Source organism: Orycteropus afer, unplaced genomic scaffold (genome assembly GCF_000298275.1).
Source record: "Orycteropus afer afer isolate SDZICR_OR568_19922 unplaced genomic scaffold, OryAfe1.0 scaffold00125, whole genome shotgun sequence".
NCBI lineage: Eukaryota > Metazoa > Chordata > Mammalia > Tubulidentata > Orycteropodidae > Orycteropus > Orycteropus afer.
The window spans coordinates 8,623,069-8,640,641 of NW_006921712.1; the positions used below are offsets into that span (position 1 = coordinate 8,623,069).

At 35.5% G+C, this 17,573-nt stretch overlaps 1 protein-coding gene across 1 annotated transcript in view; it reads right to left on the bottom strand.

The window, feature by feature from the left end:
* Positions 1 to 17,573, bottom strand: part of CSMD1 (CUB and Sushi multiple domains 1) — a 972,765-nt gene that overhangs the window by 492,995 nt on the left and 462,197 nt on the right. The window contains exon 16 of the mRNA XM_007944438.2: positions 17,321 to 17,447. Coding sequence (XP_007942629.2) covers positions 17,321 to 17,447 — 127 coding nt within the window. The remainder of the gene's footprint in view (positions 1 to 17,320; positions 17,448 to 17,573) is intronic.

The following is a 17,573-nucleotide window of genomic DNA, read 5'->3' on the forward strand; positions in this document are numbered from 1 at the left end:
TTGTTTCATTTTTCTGCAAATGGATCTCCAGTTTTGCCAGCACCATTAATTAAACATTCTCTTCCACATTTAATGGATTGCAGCCCTTTGTCAAAAATTTATTTATTTTCATAAATGTAAATATTAATAAAATAAAGAAAAAATGAAGTTAATTTAAATGATTACTATGTTTAAATATAGGAGCTCTGGTGGCAGAATGAGTAAGGCATTTGACTGCTAACCAGAGGCTGGCGGTTCACACTCACCAGCCACTCCGTGGAAGGAAGACTGGGCAATCTATTTACATAGAGATACTACCTCAGAAACCCAAGGAGGTATCACTATGAGTTGGAACCAACTTGTCAGCAATTAAGTTTTTTTTTTGGTATAAATATATGGAGATATATTTTAAGCTATACACAAAATGGTTCCCAGAAACTTAATTATCAAAATTAACTCACAAAGTTCACTATATACAAATTTACAAAGTTATATATTTTATATTTATCATACTTTTTTAAATAATTTGTGACAAAATAAAACCAGCATAAGTGCTTAATAGCACAAGAATTGAAAGCTCAATGTATATTGATATTGAGAAAAGTTCATAAAGTATCGCTAAGTGAAAAAATAAGCGACAAAATACTGCACTTTGTTTACATTGAATAAACAACTTCATTTTTTAAATTCTAGCAACGTGTTTGTAAAGTCTGAAATTTTATGACTTTGGGTGGTAGACTTTAAAGTCTCTTTTATTTATTTTATTTTTAATATTATTGAGACTTTCCCTATAATAACAATATTTTTATTGATATAAAGAAATAATACGCCAAATTTTTTTTCTCTGAAATTATGGGACAGTGAGGCTAAGACTTACTATCACCATTTTTTATGAATATTATTCTTGAGATTCCAGTAAAAGCAATAAGACAAGAAAAATGACATGAAGTTGAGAAAAATAAATAAACTTATTATTTGTAGATAACGTGATTGTGCACAAAAAAATCCAGCATCATTGAGTTGATTCCAACTCATAGTGACCCTTTAGGACAGAATAAGTTTGCCCCATAAGGTTTCCAAGGTTGTATATCTTCATGGACAAAGGCTGCTTCATCTTTCTCCCACAGAACAACTGTGGTTGAACAGCTGACCTTTTGTTTAGCAGATGAAAGCTTTAACAACTATGACACTAGAGCTCCTGATTGTGTACATAGAACATTAAAAAAAAAATACATAAACTAAGAGAGTTTATAAGTGAAATTATTTATACAAGGTAAATAAAAACATCAATTGTATTTTTATATAGCAATTACAAAAAGAAATAAAATAGAATATTATTATCATATCATCAAAAAACATCCTATAGCTAGGAAGAAGAGTTGATGCTTTTGAGTTGTGGTGCTGGCGGAGAATGCTGAAAGTACCATGGACTGCTAAAAGAACTAACAGATCTGTCCTGGAGGAAGTGCAGCCAGAATGCTCCTTGGAAGCAAGAATGGCCAGACTTCATCTCACCTATTTTGGTCATGTTGTAAGAAGGGACCATTCCCTGGAGAAGGATGTCATGCTTGGTAGGGTGGAGGGTCGACGAAAGAGGGGGAGGCCTTCAACGAGATGGATTGATACAGTGGCTGCGATGATGGGCTCGAGTATAGCATGGATTGTGGGGCTGGCGCGGGATTGGGCAGTGTTTCGTTCTGCTGTGCATGGGGTCGCTATGAGTCGGAAAAGACTCGACGGCACTTAACAACAACAACAACACAAAACATTATTGAAACACATATTGAAGATCCAAAAATAATGAAGTTTTACATCATGTACAAGATGTATTAGGCCTTGTAAAAATATCAGTTCTCAACAAAATGATCTATTGATGTGATTCCAGTTAAAATTCTAGCAATTTCTTTTGTAGAAATTAGCAAATTATTTTAAAATTTAATTGAAATTCAAAGCGTCAAGTATAAATAATGGTGCATTAATATATTAGAATAATCTATCTATATCAATGAGAGTTTGGTTGAAGCAATCAATCTAGTCACAAAACTAATAACACTGTGTAATTTCATTATATATAAAGTTCAAAATAGGCTAAACTAACCTGAAATCAGTATAGTGATTATCCTTAACAGATGATTGAAATGGAGCTCAGGAGGTATTTTGGGTCCTGATGATGTTCTGTTTATTTATCTGGGTCCTGGTTACACATTTTTTTGAACAACTGTACACATAATTCATGTAGGCTTATAAATATATGTTATACATCAATGAGAAGGGGACATTGACAAACAAACAAACTAGTTGGATGTGAGTTTTCCTATCCTAGAAAATGTTCTGTGACCCCAACAAATATGTGATATGACAAAATTTAAATACAAAGAAATGACTTTTTCATTAAAAAAAATAAATAAAGTATTGAAAATCCAAATATAGAGGTTTTTAAAAAATGAGTAAGGTATAGTATAAACCCTGAAAAGTCACAGTTGAATTAGAAAGAAGTATGAGGGGAAACACACACACACATACACACACAATATAAACACAGTTTTATAAGCTCTAATAGAAAGTAATGAAACTTCAGGAGAAGACAGAAGGGGTTCCGTCAAATTCTAGCTCATGCTGTGTGGGAAAGCTCCTGTCAGGAAGAGAGAAATAAGGATGGTAAAGGTAAAAAACTAGAACAAAACAGGAACTGTAGGTGGGAGGTAAAATATAGAGGGAAGAAGCTTTTAAAATGTGAATTAATAAGAACATACATAAATAAGTCAGCAGTCTCAAAAAAATAAATAAATAAAAACCAAACCAAACTCACTGCCATGGAGTCTATTTGACTCAAAGTGACATTTCCTTAGGTTTCTGAGATAATATCACTATGGAAGTAGACTACCCAATCTTCCTTCCAAAGAGTGGCTGGTGGGTTTGAACTGCTAGCTTTCTGGATAGCAGTCAAATGCCTCTGGCACTAAACCACCAGAGCTTCCAGTCTACAGTCTCATTACAAATAAATATAACAAATAAAAGGAGCTCTGGTAGCATAATGGCTAAAGCACTTGACTGCTAACCAGAAGGCTGGCGGTTCAAACCCACCAGCCACTCCTCGGAAGGAAGGTTGGGCAATCCTACTTCCGTAGTGATATTGCCTCGGAAACCCAACGAGGGGTTGCTATGAGTCGGGGCCAACTGGATGGTACATAATAACAACATAACAAATAACAAATAAAATAATTTAAAAGTTTATTTTTCTATGAGATTGACAAAGATTAAGAAGAATGTTTTCGACTTTCAGTAGTAAACTGGAAAGTTTATGTTTTCATATATGCTTATGGTCAATATCTACTCTATTTTGGAAGCAATTTGGTAACATATAAAATTTAAGTGTGCATACAGAGCAACTCCACTTCTAAAAATTCATCATAAAAAATACTTCTAGGCGATATATTGGAAGGATAGTAACATTGTTTAAAGCAGTGAAAAATGGAAAACAACCTGAATATCCCAATAAAGTTTAAATAAGTGACATTACATTTAAGCAATGGAATATTATTCAAACATTAAATAGAATGAGGTGGAATTACAAGTAAGAACATTAAAAAAGTTACATAACATTAAAAATAAATCTACAGAATAATATCTATTGTGATATTATATTTTATTAAAATATGGAAGTAGATAAAAAGAATTCCATATATTTGTATTTGTGAAGAAAAATTATAAATATATAAATTCAACTTTCAATGGAGTTCTCTTTTTTTGTCTTTAAAGAAGAGGAATTTATTTTCTCACAATTATGTAGTTAACTTTAAGGTCTAAGACTATTGAAAAATACTTCTTGGATTTTTTATTTTTCTGCAACATTTTTATATTATTTCAAAATAAAGGAATAAACACATCTTTGAATGCCATATAAAATGAGCTTGAACTTATTCTTCATATAATTAACAGACAAAATAATTTTCTTAAGTATTATTACCATATTATGTGAGCAAGTAAAATGATCATTGTAGCTTGAGAAAAAGACTTATGTTAAGATAGATAAACATATTTGTACCATGTGAGTAAGCAAAAGTTTGTCTAGAAATTTATTCTAAGGTGTTAGAAATATAGAAGCAAAGGTTTTCTTTCAATATTATTTGACAAATCATTATACATAATATTAAATATTAGAAATATAAATATCAATAAGTAAAAAAAAATTATATACATCCACATTATACAACATGCATAGAAAAAAGAGATACCAATATGATAACAGTGATGTCTCAGTATTTTAATTATGTATAATTTAATTTTTAATTTTTCAAAATGTCTATATGCACAGTAATTTTACAGTTATATAAGATGGATTTTTCTCATTAAGAAAATAAAATAGGTTGCTTAGAATTGGAACGATGTGCATTGCTTTTATATGATCTTTCTTTCCATGGCCTTTTAACTCCCATCAAATGACTGAGTGAAAAAAAAAAACAAAACCTCACTGTCATCAAGTTGATTATGATTCACAGTTTCCCCTCTTGAGTTTCCAAGGTGGTTATCTCTACAGAAGTAGATTGCCCAGTCTTCCTTCTGAGGAGTGGCTGGTGAGTTTGAACCACCAGCCTTCTGGTTAGCAGTCGAATACCATAGGCACTATGCCACCAAACCTCCCTAATAACTGCTTAACTCCTCCAGGTATTGAAAAACTTGCTAATAACATGAAAAAAATTGTATAGACACCCTTGTGGGAGTACCAAAAAAGACAAAACAAACTCACTGCCATCAAGTCGGATCTGACTCATAGTGACCCCTCCTTGGGTTTCCAAGGAAGTATCGTTACAGAAGTAGGTTGCCCAATCTTCCTTCTGAGGAGTGGCTGGTGGGTTTGAACAGCCAGCCTTCTGGTTAGCAGTCAAATGCCTTGTGGGAGTAGGCCCATGCAAATAAGGTGTGTTGTTGTTGTTGTTAGGTGCCATTGAGACATCTCCAACTCATAGTGACCCTACGCACAGCAGAATGAAAAAAATGCCGGTTCCTGAGCCAGCTTCATGATTCTTATTATACTTGAGCCTATTGCCACTGCCACCATGTCAGTCCATCTTGTTGAGGGCCTTCCCCTCTTTTGTCAACCCTCCACCTTACCAAGCATGACATCCTTCTACAGGGAATGGTCCCTTCTGACAACATGACCAAAGCGTGTGAGACGAGGTCTGGCCATTCTCACCTCCAAGGAGCATTCTGACTGCACTTACTCCAGGACAGACCTGTTAGTTCTTTTAGCAGTCCACAGTATTTTCAGCATTCTTCAACAACACCATAGCTCAAAAGCATCAACTCTTCTTTGGTCCTCCTTCTTCATTGTTCAGCTCTCACATGCGTATGAGGTGATTGAAAATACCATGGCTTGTGTCAGGCACACCTTAGTCCTCAAAAAACATCTTTGCTCTTTAGCACTTGAAAGAGGTCCTTTGCAGCCAATTTGCCCAGTGCTATATGTCCTCTGATGTCCTGACTGCTGCTTCCATTGGTGTTTATTGTAGAACCAAGCAATGTGAAGTTTTTGACAATTTCAATCTTTTTTCCATTTATCATAGTGCTACTTATAGGTCCAGTTGTGAGGATTTTTGTTTTCTTTATATTGAGATGTAATCCATACTGTAGACTATGTTCTTCAATTTTCATCACTAAGTACTTCAAGGTCATCTGCCCTTCCAGCAAGCAAAGTTGTGTTGTCAGCACATTGCAGGTTGTTAATGATTCTTCCTCCAATACTGATCCCACATTCTTCTTCATATAGCCCAGCCTCTCGAATTATTTGCTCAGCATACAGATTGAATAAGTACGGGGAAAGGATACAACCCTGATGCACTCCCTTCTTGATTTTAAACCATACAGTGTTCCCTTTCTCTGTTTGAATGACAGCCTCCTGGTCTATGTACAGGTTACTCATGAGTAAAATTAAGTGTTCTGGAATTCCCATTCTCCTCAATGTTATCCACAATTTGTTATGATCCACATAATTAAATGCTTTTGCATAGTCAATAAAACACAACTAAACATCTTTCTGGTATTCTTTGCTTTGAGCCAAGATCCATCTGACATCCACTCTCTCATTCCATGTCCTCTTCTGAAACCAGCTTGTATTCCTGCAATTTTTCTGTCAGTATATAGCTACAACTGTTTTTGAATTATCTCCAGTAAGATTTTACTTGCATGCTATATTAATGATATTGTTCAATAATTTTCACATTCTGTGGTATCAGCTATCTTTGGAATGGGTACAAATAAGTATCTATTCCAGTCAGTTGGCCAGGTAGCTGTCTTCCAAATCTCTTGGCGTAACTGAGTGAGTGTCTCCAGTGGGGCATCCATTTGTTGAAACATCTCAATGGGTAGTCCATCAATTTCTGGAGCTTTGTTCTTCACCTATTCTTTCACCTTTGCATCTTTGACTTCTTCCTTCAATACCATTGGTTCTTCAACATATGCCACCTCCTAAAATGGATGAAGATTGACCAGTTCTTTTTGGTACAGTGACTATGTATTCCTTCCAACTTCTTTTGATACTTCCTGCATAATTCAATATTTTTACCATAGAATCTTTCAATATTGCCACTCAAGGCTTATTTTTTTTTTCCCTTAGTACTTTCAGCTTGAGTAATGCTGAGTGTGTTCTTCCCTTTTGGTTTTCTAACTCCAAGTCTTTGAACATTTCATTATAGAAATTGGTTTTGTCTGCTCTAGCTGCTCTTTGAAAATTGCTCTTTGGCTCTTTTATCTTGTCATTTCTTCCATTTGCTTTAGCTACTCTTCATTCAAGAGCAAGCTTCAGAGTCTCTTCTGACATCTATTTTGGTCTTTTCTTCCTATCTTGTCTTTTTAATGACCTTTTTCTTTCTTCACGGATGATGCTCTTGATGTTATCCCCCATTTCTTCTGGTTTTAGGTCAATGGTGTTCAATGCATACATTCTATTCTTTAGATGGTCTGAATTCAGGAGAGATATATTCAAGGTCATATTTTGGCTATTGTGGACTTGTTTTAATTGTCTTCAGCTTCAAGTTGAACTTGCATATGCTCAGTTGATTGTCTGTTCCACAATCAGCTCCTGGCCTTGTTTTCACTGAAGATATTGAGTTTTTCCATCTCCTCTTGCCACGGATGTAGTCAATCTGATTCCTGTGTACTTCATCTAGGGAAAAACATGTGTATAGCTGCTGTTTTGTGTTGTTGAAAAAAAGTATTTGCAACAAATAAATTATTGGTCTTGCAAAATTCTATCACGCAATCTCCAGCATTATTTCTGTCACCAAGGCCTTATTTTCCAACATCTGGTGATTCTTCTTTGTTTCCAACTTTTGCATGCCTATCACAAGTGATAAGCAACACATCTTACTTGCATGTTAGGTCAATTTCACATTGCAGAAGTTGATAAAAATCTTTGATTTCCTCATCTTTGGCTTTGGTGGTTGGTGCATAAATTTGAATAATAGTAGTATTAATGGGTCTTCCTTGTAGAAGTATGGACATTATCCTATCACTGATAGCATTGTATTTGAGGACAGATCTTGTAAATCCTTTGTGATGATGAATGCCACACCATTCGTATTCAATTTGTCATTCCTGGCATAGTAGATAATATGGTTGTTTGATTCAAAATGGCCAAAAATGGTCCATTTCATCTTACTAATTCCTCAGATATCTTTATGCATTCCATTTCATTTTTGACAACTTCCAGTTTTCCTAGATTCATACGTTGTATATTCCATGTTCTGATTATTAATGGCTGTTTGCAGCTGTTTCCCCTCAATTTGAGTCATGCCACATCAGCACAAAGAGGTCCTGAAAGACTTACTTAAGGTTGGTTCTATTCTGATGAGGTAGCTCTTTCCCAGTCCTATATTGAGTGCCTTCTGACCCAAGGGGCTCATCTTCCTACACTGTGTTTGACAATGTTTCCAAGCTATTCATAAAGTTGCAGAGTAATGTACCAGACAGTGTTTCTCTACTATTCATAAGGTTTTCCCTGGAAAATTTTTGAGAAGTGGATGGCCTCCTCATTCTTCCTAGTTGGTCTTAGTCTGTAAGCTGCATTGAAACCTGTGAACCATGTGCAAGTCAGCTGGTGTCTGAAACACTAGTAGCACAGCCTCAAGACTCACAGCCATGTACAAGCCTCACAGGATGACAAACTGACAGACAAATTTCTCTGCCTTAGCTGTTGGAAACCTCTGAGGCCTCCCCTTACCTAATCCCTACTTAGAATCTGCCACCCTGTGGTCCCTGGCCGCTCCCTCCTTTTCCTGGCTCTAGGAGGCTTGGGCCTAGCCTTGGATCCTGCCCCTTTTTACTTGGATATCCTGACACTCCTGAGGTCCCCAAGACTCCTTCTGTCCCCTCCTTTTCCTGGCTCTATTGGGCTTGGAGCCTAGCCTTGCTTCCTGCCCCTTTTTATCTGGATATCCTGCTGCTTCCGATGACCCAGAGGCTGCTCCTGCTCCCTCCCTTTCCTGGCTCTGTGGGGCTTAGGGCCCCTAGATAAGGTGCATAGAAGTCTAAGTAGGGGATTGGTAAATTTTGTCATCTTAGTAGGTCATCCCATAGTTGCAAAAGGAGATCTCACTACCATCATAAAGAAGAGTCGGGAGTGGAGAGTATCCTTTGAGTCTGGGTTTCTGGCATTGAGAACCTTTTAAACACAAGACACAAAGATCTATAATACCAGAGGTGGCACAAGATAGTGAAAAGCAGCAACAGAGAAATGGCAGCAACAGAAACAGGAGACCTGTGCAAGATGGTGGGCTTCCTGGCCTACAGAGCAAAGCAGGTACAGTAGGCTTGCTGATGCATGGAGTGTGAGAGCTGAATGCTTCTGGGCAGGAGGCTTCTTGGTGGAATAGGGTGCCTCTTGGCACCCATCCAGGAGCTAGACATCTTTGTAACACCAGAGGTTGGGGAAGAGGCCTGCCTGTGGGCACAGCTGAGGACCTGTCCTGACCAAAGAATTGTATTCTTAGTCATTCTTGATCCTGAATGTAATATATTACTTCCCTAATAAGCCCCATACTTGTCATTATGGTCTGTAAGCTCTGTGTGGTCATTGCAACAAATTGGCAAACCCAGCAGAGAGGCAGAGAGTGTGTTCTTGGAGGGACGGCTATTGTCAGAATTGGTAGAAAGGTTGGAAAGAGGAGGCATGGCTGACCTCTAAGTCATAGGAATCAGTTATGATGTGATGATTTGTATTCTACACATTTTTGAAGTTAGAGATCAGAATACTGTAGCCACACTGTTTGTACACAGTAAATGAGGAAGGAGAGCTCTCACAGGATGAAGGTTATTTTATGGATTTAATGAATTATGAAAGTCTGGAAAAGGAAGTACCAGAAAAGATGGAGTAGAGGAGATATATTGAGAGGTTTTAAATGTACAGATGATGGGGTATGATGATCAACTGAATGTAAATGGGAGAGAAATTATTCATGATACTATGGAGTTTACCTTGGATGTCTTAACACATAATTATGTGTTACATTCAGAAGGTAGGTAGCTGTGAAAGGAAACATTTAGTTGAGAAAGGGAAATAGATTATTTTTAGATGGTATAATGAAAATTAAACATTAATTGAGGAGTTTTTATTTTTATCTGGGCCCTAAAAGATGGGAAGAATCTATAGGCCTGGATATGCAGAGAAAACTAAGGAGATTATATGTCAAGGAAGAATTGTCATAGTATTGGTTGTGATCAGAAACTAATAAATGTTTCATTTGCACTGAAACATAAAGTGAAAGAATAGTAGAAGATAAATTGATAGAGGCATTATAAGTCAAATCACTTAGGGCATTAAAATTCTGGTTAAGGAACATATACTTGCTATTTAGCAATGCATGTTTAAATGATTGGTGAGTAAAGGATGGATTTGGAAAATTCAGTTGGGAAAATATTAAATGAAGAGGAAAGTTACAGGAATTTTAAATAAGGAACTGGTATGGAAGATAAGAAACATAAACAAATATTTTTCACCCAAATCACAATAAAAAAAAAAATATACTAGCTTTTATAGTGTCCTTAATGCAAATATAAGTATGCACTGGATTAATAATGTAACACTCTAATAGTTTTCTATGGAAGCTTCTATCTCTCCTTGCCCTCTGAGATAAAGGTAACTGAATGGGACTTGTTTTATAGACCTAGCACTTTAGTGAAAGGATGAAATATGCTTTTGATCACCTCATTTAATTGGCAAACCAGAGCAAACTAAAACTATTCAAAGAGATGTTAATAATCAATGGGAAAAAATACAAATATTCCAAGACTTTCATGATTTATGTGAAAACATTAAAAACTTGCTGACCTTTGGTTACAAACATACAGAGAAATTGAAAAAATATACACTGAAAAAAAATATTTGTCTTAAAAAAAAAAAAGAATGGCCATCTAGTCCACCTAGAAAGGAGCTCTGGTGGCATACTGCCTAAGGCATTTTGACTGCTAACCAGAAGTTGGTGGTTCAAACCCACCAGCCACTTCATGGAAGGAAGACTGAGCAATCTGCATCTGTGAAGATTTGCCACATCAGAAACCCAAAGGTGGTTGCTATGAGTCAGAATCAATTTGATGGAAGTGAGGTTTTTTTTTTTTTGGTTACCATACATGGTGACTCATGTATGTCAGAGTAGAACTGTATTCCATAAAATTTTCAATGGCAGACTTTTCAGTTGTAGATCAGCAGGATTTTTTCAGTGCCACTGTGGTTGTTTGTTGTTATGTGCCCTCAAGTCATAGCGACCCCTCCTTGGGTTTCCGAGGCACTATCACTACAGAAGTAGATTGTCCCACCTTCCTTCCAAGAAGTGGCTAGTGGGTTTGAACCACCAGCCTTCTGGTTAGCAGTCAAGTGCCTTAGGCACTATGCTACCAGAGCTCCTTCAATGACAATAGTGGACTCAAAAGGAGCTCTGGTAGCATATTGACTATGGTATTTGACTGCTAACCAGAAGGTTGGTGGTTCAAACCTACCGGCCACTCTGTGGAAAGAAAACTGGGCAATCTACTTCCATAAAGATTTACTGCCTCAGAAATCCAAAAGGGGTCGCTATAGATCAAATTCAACTCAATAGCAGTTAGATTGGTTTTTCTTGTTTGAGTGGACTAGAATCACAAAACTTTTGATTAGGAGCCAAGCACATTAACTATTTGCACCACCCAGGGACTCCAAATATTTTTCTCATACCTTATAACTTAAAACATTTTAAACATTGAGAATAAAAATGTTTTATTTGTTGGAAAAATATTTATCATGAATATTTTGAACAGTGTTTGCAACATTTTTCTTGTCACATAACTTATGATTTGGAACAGTTATGTTTTTTAAGCCTTTGAGAATTGGTAGACTCCTTTCTAAGTCTGGGTCAACTTCCGACCTTTATCTTCTGTGCTTTCTATGTTGTGAAATATCACCAAGACATTCTTTGATGTTTTCCGCCTGCTAACTTCTCCTGGGACATCATCATTCTTTTCACAACCACTTTTCTCATTTGTGTCTTAAGTTTACCTTGTCTATGTGCCTCTGGCTAGATATCTATGGTCTCCTGAGTGATGACAATGTGAACATTTCCATGGTCATCTAGTTCTCTTGTAACCATATTTAACTTCAATTAGAATTGCATTTCCAGGACAGTCACTTTTCATTTCTTTGCTGTGCTTTCATCTTTGTTGGCCAATTCCCCCTTTTTATTATTCATATTTGTAAAATGTCATATGAGTTTATCACTGGGAGCCATGAAGGCAACAAAAGTGCATACTTTTCTGTCTGTGTATGAACTGAATAATAGATATCCAGTGAACAATCACTGACTGGCTTTGAAGAAGAGACATGATTCATCACCAGTCATGATGCACATCTGTTATTTATGTAGGAATTTGAGGAGTGAAGTGCTAACAACAATACTTTGTAATTATTCACCGTGCATATACCACAGTAACTGAACTTAAATTGTGTTGTTGAGGGACTGGTGTTACACAAGTGAATTGTGGTAACTGAAAGTGTGTGTATCAGAACCTTGTTAATTATGGAGTGCCTAAAGCTCTCTACCTCTGACTCCTTCTCTTAGTGATTGTAAGAGAAGCTAAACCCAGCAGTTATCCACATGATTCCAACAAGAGGAGGTGTAAGGGAAAACTCTGTAGCTCTTCTGTTCTTTCTTTTGATGATTAACATTCTCCTGACTGGTTATTTTCTCACATTATCTACAAAAAGATGTGACATATTTAGTTGTGGTCTTAATCAGAAAGGGGGAGGGAGGTTTAGTGTGTTTTGACTCCAGAGCACAATCCTGTCCATCATGCCAGTAAGGAGTGTCCAGCCCATGATCCAATCACATTTACTAAGGTTGTCCATCAAGATTTGAGATAAGCATCTAATGAAGGGAGATCATTGGCCTTATAGTGGCCTTGGAGGTTGGTCAAAAATAGTTAAAATGATTTTGAGTGTCCTCACCAGATATCGCGTTAATCTCTCTACAGCCTCAAGTGCTACCCCAAAACAAATCAAGGATGCATAAAGGAGACCAGGATCACCAATGTGAGTTTCACTTCCTTTAAAAGTCTGCCTAGGAACAGTTTTGACAATCTTGATTACATCTTTTAAATGTTTCTTGTTTGTAATACTACAAATACTTCAACTATACTAAAAAACACAATTTCTTCAAAGTGATTATGAACAGAAATACTTTCAAAGTGAGTTTTACAGACAACTAAAATTGCAGAAAAAGCAATTAAAACTAAAGAATATCATACAAATATGATTGTGTAAAATGTAGCCTCTAATCTTGCTTGTTGAGGTGTTTAAAATGCTGTTAATTTTATTATATAAATTATAGCTATTCTTAGCAATGAAATACATAGGGCCCTTTAGAGAATTGCTTACATACAACACTTAATGTGGCTAAATTTACTGCAATGTTTTGTGATTAGAATTTTAATTAAATTCTGTTCAGGTAACTGCTTTATTGCATATATGTTAAAATTACAAACCTTTTCTAGACCCAGGTACCCTCTCATAATAACTATTTTGGGAATTTCTATTACCTTGAGTAAAAAGTCATAGCAATATACAGTAATTGGTTCTAGGCCTCAATGAATTAAAGCAGACCTACTAATAATTAGCCTAAAGAATTGGGATTAGTTTTTTTTAAAATTTCCAAAAACCCGGTTTTCAACTAACAAAAGGGAAGGAAAAAATAAAAAAAAAAAAATCATAGCACACATATATAGCAATACATTTCATTTATATTGACATTATTTTACTACTCATCTCTGGACTCATATTATATGACCAATAAATGCCTCAAGTAAAGAGAGTAGGTAATATTGCCTATAATACCAATGAAATAATTAAGATTTAGTAACAGCCAACAAAGCCAAGACTAGTAGCAACTTTTTTTCAGTCTTATTACAAATTCCACCCTAAAATTGCATATTAGGTTTTTCTAAATATGCTATTTTCCAAACCCAAGTCAGAACCAAATAAATAAATAAATAAATACTATTGGCTTAAGGAAGAACAACTTAATTAATGGAAATATGTTTACATGAATATCATTCCAGAAATTCATTATAAATCTTAAATGCCTCTTAACTTCCATACTACAAAGGAGATTGTTTCTCAAATTTAAAAAGGAAATGTTTACAAATTTGCCAGTGCAAACTCTCCTTTGGAAAGATACATATAAGAAGAAAACTTTCTGGAATAACAAATTACTTTATGCAATGTATTATTTTCTCATTTTGCCTTAGAAAAATTTCAGTGTTTACATAGAATAGTTTATGATGCAAAAAAGTTGTATATTTTCCATTACTTTAAATCCTTCTTTATTATTATTATTTTCTTTTTTCTTAGCAAAATTTTAATGAAGTACAAGCTACACATTCAAAGGGTAAATTCATAACTCTTTGCATCATCTTTGGATTTAGGAGAAGACACTGCTCATTCTAATTCTAGGAAAACAAATCACAAGGGAAATTGTAAAAATACAAAGATTTGAAACTTTTCTAAAGGAAAATAGATTCCGTTTATGTAAAGTCATTTCATTAATCATAATTAACTTCTATGATTTTTTTTCAGTCAAAACAGTCTAACGACTTTTATATTACTTAAGTCAAGTACTTGCAAAATGCAATGCAACCACTGCCATGGAGTCAGATCCGACTCATACAGATTCTTCTTTGGGTTTCTGAAGTGGTGTCACTATGGAAGTAGATTGCCCAACCTTCTTTCCTAGGAGTGGCTGGTGGGTTTGAATCACCAGCCTTCTGGGAAATAATTTTTAATTCATTTAATTGGAAAAGTAACTTCATTGATTTTCTTGAAGAATATAAAATCTTAATTTCAATTACTCAAATGCACTCGAATTTTGTTTTAAATTATCTAATTAATCATTGATTTTTATTTTGGGCACAACTTAATTTTTAAATTATAATATGCATGCATTAGACAAATGCTTTAAGTTCTGTTTCTTTCTCCTCTTTCATAGGGTTTAAAAATGTTAACAGTTTGTAACAAGTAACTTTACCCACTCTCAAAGTGTTAATGTGATTAAATAAAAGTGAAGAAAGTGAATTTTGGAGGGTGACTATGAGAAGAAAAGTGAATTGTATATGTAGACATATGCCAGTTGCCTCGAAATTATTGACAACAATAAGACTGCTAGGATGAGGACTCTAATATCCAAACTAACTGGGTTGTACATATAACATTTAAACAGTGTTGGCAATTGAAAACCATCATTATTATTTATAGAAGGTAAACAATAAACAACAAGAACAAATTTCATATAGAAAGCAAACAGTAAATAACAAGATCAGATTTGAGGTGAACCTGTACCCTCTATCACTACAAGTACCCAACTTGGCATCATATGGGAGGAACCTACTTCTGCCTAAGAAGACCCATTTACTCTTGTCAAATTACTCAGATATACTTCTGTATTACCTGGCAGGCATGTGGTGGACTAGTTATCAGCAAGTCTCTCTCTCTCCCTCTCTCTCTCTGCAAATGTGTCATCAGGTTGGTTGTTTTGTGGTGTATTTCTTAATTCCAAGAATAATGTCTTGATCATAAAACTTGCTTTGGAAAATGACCTTTTGCAAGTCTCTCTCTTCTCTTTTCCTTCTCCTTCTCTTTCTCTCTCTCTCTCTCTCTCTGTCTTTGTCTCTCTCTCACTGTCACCATGGCTTTTCTTAGCCAGGTCTGGCTCCCTATGCTTGCTGGTCCAGCACACAACCAGCAGTTTTGGGACAACTCTGAGCCAAAGACAGGGTTAGGCCAGCATTTATGACAGCTTTGGAGCGAAATTTTACTGGTAATCACTTTACAGTGTATGCCTAAGATCCTGCTCCATTGGCAACCTACTACCCAGAAGTACCTAGCTGTGCTCCATGGGTGGACTCTACTCACTGCTGTCATCTTCTTCATGGGCCAATTCTGCTCAATGTCACCATCTATCAGTCTCACTGTTCCCACAACTTGTACTTTTAACGTCACCTCTCTGCTGTTTGGCTATGCTGTGCTTGTCACCGTTTCTTTTGCTCTTCAATATTATCATCTCAGTGAGTATTGCCAGCTAAGTGCTACAAAATTTCACCTGTTTCACAGCTCTAGTTCTAGTAAGTCCTCAGTACAAGTCCTATGTCCAAAGGACACGACTCTCTTCTGTTACTCAAAAACCTTTATGAGATTCACCACTTATATAGGAAGATGTCTTGTCTGTTTCAGAGTGTGACATTCACAAACTGACCCATCTTTTAGGCAGATGTTAACCAGACAATCCTATTGGGTGGATTTGCAAGATTTTTATGTAAATACTAAACAGACCAATCTCCTGTAAGTTGCAACCCTTGCAGGATTGTGTGTGATTCAATCAATCATTTTAAAGGCATTATAAACCTAGGGCCAGAAAGGCCACATAAGAAAAAACTCATGACATCACAAAAGGAAATACAACACCTTGGAACAGAATATACTTTTTTTTTTTTCCACTTCATCCTATTTTATTTTTACTAAGTTATAAAGTTGCAGTTTCATGAGTTTATGATCTCCATTTGATATGTTACTAAGTTTTATTAATTTATCAATGTTTTCATTCTTCCATTTTCCCCTAAAAAAGAGGTTTCTGGCTTTGATTTCCCAATTTGTTTAGCTTCACATATGTTTAGGTAGAGCTATCTTGACTAGAGATGTACTTTTAGTCGTTGATGGAGCACAATAACACAAAGGAGAAGTACAAGAATCAGAGACATGGGAATTAAGATTAATGCCAGAGAAAGGGTAGGGTTAAAAAAAAATAGAAAGAGATTTAGGAGCAGATGTAATGAAAGAGGAAAGTTCATTGAAGGACAAAAGGGAGATTTTAAGAAGTATTTCTGAGGACTTTGTGCTCTCTTCTATTTCACTGCATACTATAATTAAAGAAGAACTTATGTTGAAATAACTTTTTTTGTTTTATAAAATACTATTTTGACTTAATTTTCAGACTAGTACATGGAGAACTTGGTTTAAAAATAGTACTTTTGCACCTATTTACTTAACGGTTTAAGAGGTTAAAAAAAACTGCCCATAATAATTTAAAATTATCACTTAGAATAGGATTAAATCATTTTTCTTTAAACATTTGTAAAATTTTATGCAATTTCTAATTATTTTATATATGTACTTTATACAGCAATACTTCTTGTTCTATCTTTAACTAATATCTTTAGATAGCAAAATGATCATGAATTATTTTTATCCCTGGAAATAAGCTCCTTTTCAAAATTACTTTGCTATTCTCCCCATTAAAGGATGAGGTCCATTTTTTCATGAATAGAATCTTGTATTGACCATGAAACGTGCTGACATAAATGGCCTTTTGCAAATCCTGGCAGGAGTTTGAAAATTTCCCATTCCTTACTACTAAGAACTCTTGCACTAAATGAATAAGAATGGGCTAGCCTAACAAGGGGCAGAGAAACATTGTTCAGAGCTATCCAGCCCCAACTGAGGCCCAGACACTGGTCATGCTGCTCTAGATCAGACATCAGGAGAAGATAAATAATTGTTGTTTAGAGCCAACATGATGTGATAGTTTGCTACACAATGAAAGCTAATTGATACCTAATTTATTCGAATCTTAATTATATATAGCTTCATGTAAGTTTTCAAAGAGATATCAATGTAAAAACTTAGCCAAAGAAAAACTGAGCTACACTTTTGAGTTTCCTTCTTTAACTCAGAAACTTATTCTGGATAAGCCTGGATAAAACATGGGCTAGCATATCAACTAAACAACAGAATACAAATCTTATATCACTGAAACAAAATTAGAGCAAATACCTGATGGTCTTTCCTGGGTCTGCCTCTATAATCCACGTGCAGTGAAGATTGTTGTCGTAGGGAGCTGGATAACCAGGAGACAAAATGCGCCCCGAAGTGGCAACGTGAATCCGACCACCGCATTCCGCTGTAAAAGAATTGGAAACATGGGAAAATAGACCCTATGTGTCACAGTGCCAAGCAACTTTTAAAAAACCAACCACTTCTATATTCTACACCCAGAAAAAATGTCACATATTTCTCTTCATCATTT